At 47.8% G+C, this 1996-nt stretch overlaps 1 protein-coding gene across 1 annotated transcript; it reads right to left on the bottom strand.

Moving 5' to 3' along the window:
- Window positions 1-847: 847 nt before the first annotated feature.
- LOC108355484 (uncharacterized) lies at window positions 848-1984 on the bottom strand (the record flags this gene model as incomplete). The annotated part of the gene is made up of 1 exon (XM_017606645.1): window positions 848-1984. A coding segment is annotated over exon 1 (1137 nt), but the record flags the coding sequence as incomplete, so codon positions are not given.
- Between the last annotated feature and the right edge of the window lie 12 nt (window positions 1985-1996).

The following is a 1996-nucleotide window of genomic DNA, read 5'->3' as shown; positions in this document are numbered from 1 at the left end:
ATGTTATCGTTCCACCAGTAGACCGCATGACGATACGTGGAGGAAGTTCTCCTGGCCATTGATGCATGGAAGCTGCGCGAATGTCGGCCATTAGGTGTTCGGCCATGGAGTCTGCTGACCCTTGGTAAACGGTGGATGGTAGCATGCTGGTAAACGATTCGGGGACGAAAGTACTTGTTTTCCCACCCGTGCGATACTCCGGGGTTGTGAGTCCGCTTAGACAGTTTTCGTATGCAGTTGATATTGCAAATTAAAGCTGAATGATCACTTTGCGTATAACACGTGCTATGTTTCCATTCATTGAATCTATATAGCCCGGAACTGATAAAGGTCAGGTCTATTATTGACCCAAAACCGTTTCGGCTGAAAGTGTGTTCAGTTCCTGTGTTTAGTAAAACGACGTCCAAACAAGCGAAAGCCTCCAGAAGAGCTCTCCCTCTTGGGCTTGTACTGCGGCATCCCCACTCTTGTGCCCACGCGTTGAAGTCGGCTGCTATAAGAACATTCTGCCTGCCTCTAGCATCAATTGTTAGATTTAACAGTATATTTTCGAATACCTGTATACTTATGCTTGGCGCAATGTAGCAGCTGTATACGTACAAGTTGCCGATTTCCGCACCAATGAAGCCATTTGCGGACACGGCACCCTGCATCCAGCGAGCTGGGTTCCCGCATGACCAGAGAGCCGCTTTTCCGCTTTGATCCTGAAGCCAGCACTGAGACGATTTCGGTTTGTATGGCTCACTGAGTATCGCAATATCGATTTTTTCCTCTAATATTGTTTGCGACAGGAGGTCCTGCGCCGCTTGGCAGTGGTTGAGGTTAAGCTGCAAAAGTCTCATCATACCTTTATTTTGCTTAGCGCCAGTTGATATACCGGACACTTGTTGCCTCCTGCCTGGTGGCTGGTAGGATTGCTGCCGCGTTTTACGCATAATAAGCACCGTGGAGCATTTGTGCATAGTTTGGCCGTATGCCCAGTTTGACCGCACTTGAAGCACGATTTGCCAAAATCGTCGCTGCTCCGACAGCCCTTCGATATGTGGCCGAACTCAAAACATTTGTAGCAGCGCTTTGGCTGTATTTTATGTCTTATTCGGCAGATAACCCAGCCAATTCTGATTTTACCTTGGCCTACTAGCTTATTGGCAAAGCTCTCGGGTAGGAGTAAGGTTGCGGTCTGTGTGCCTCCGTACGCTTTTCGCATCGACCGGATATCGGATATTAGCACTTTAGTGGACCCACCCTGACCATTTAAAGCTAAGCACACCTCTTCGCTTGTCGTAACTTCGTCGATATCATGTATCTCTATATGAACCATTTCAGTTAGGGTCCTGACTTCTGCTTTACCTGCCAGTACTCCTTCGATTGCCTCTTGAAGTTTCGTAGTATTTACGTCCTCAGACTTATTCAGCTGAAACAAGAGATCGCCACTAGCTGTTTTCCTGATCTTCCGCACAGTTTCGCTTAAACCCTTCAGGCTTTCCTCGCTCTTTACCATTTTCAAAATGTCAGCATAAGAACACTCTCCAGAGGATTTGACTACAATGGCATCCGGGCGGGTTGGCTTTTTTCTCTGCCGTCTTTTCGGTTTCACCTTAGTCCACTCCATATTTAAGTTGGCTGTGGTAGCGTTGGAGCATAGCGACTGGTTATCGCCTTTTGGCTTCTGGGCCGCGTTGTCAGCAGTTGCTGGTTGATCACTGCTACGAGTTTGGCGATCCATTTTCTCTGCTTGTGCTCGAGGTGAGTTGACACGAATGCGTTTATCTTTCGGTTGTGGGCGGTTCTCGGGTGTGGGTTCGTTCGCCGACCTCTTCCCTGTTTTATCACCTTTGACTGGCCGGTCTGTTTGAGTCGATTTCACTGAAGTACTAACTGAGGTTCTTTCTTGATCATTACTCTCAACGATTTCAAAGAGCTTCGAAATGCTGGTCAGGACGTTTATCATTTGCTGATTCACGTGCCTCTGGCTATCCATCATCTTCCTCAGTTC

This window comes from Rhagoletis zephyria, unplaced genomic scaffold (assembly GCF_001687245.7).
Source record: "Rhagoletis zephyria isolate East Lansing unplaced genomic scaffold, Rhagoletis_zephyria_1.1 Rzeph_scaffold_46159, whole genome shotgun sequence".
NCBI classification, from domain to species: Eukaryota; Metazoa; Arthropoda; class Insecta; order Diptera; family Tephritidae; genus Rhagoletis; species Rhagoletis zephyria.
Note: the sequence above shows the minus strand (reverse complement) of the source record. Positions and strands in the feature narration are given on the sequence as shown.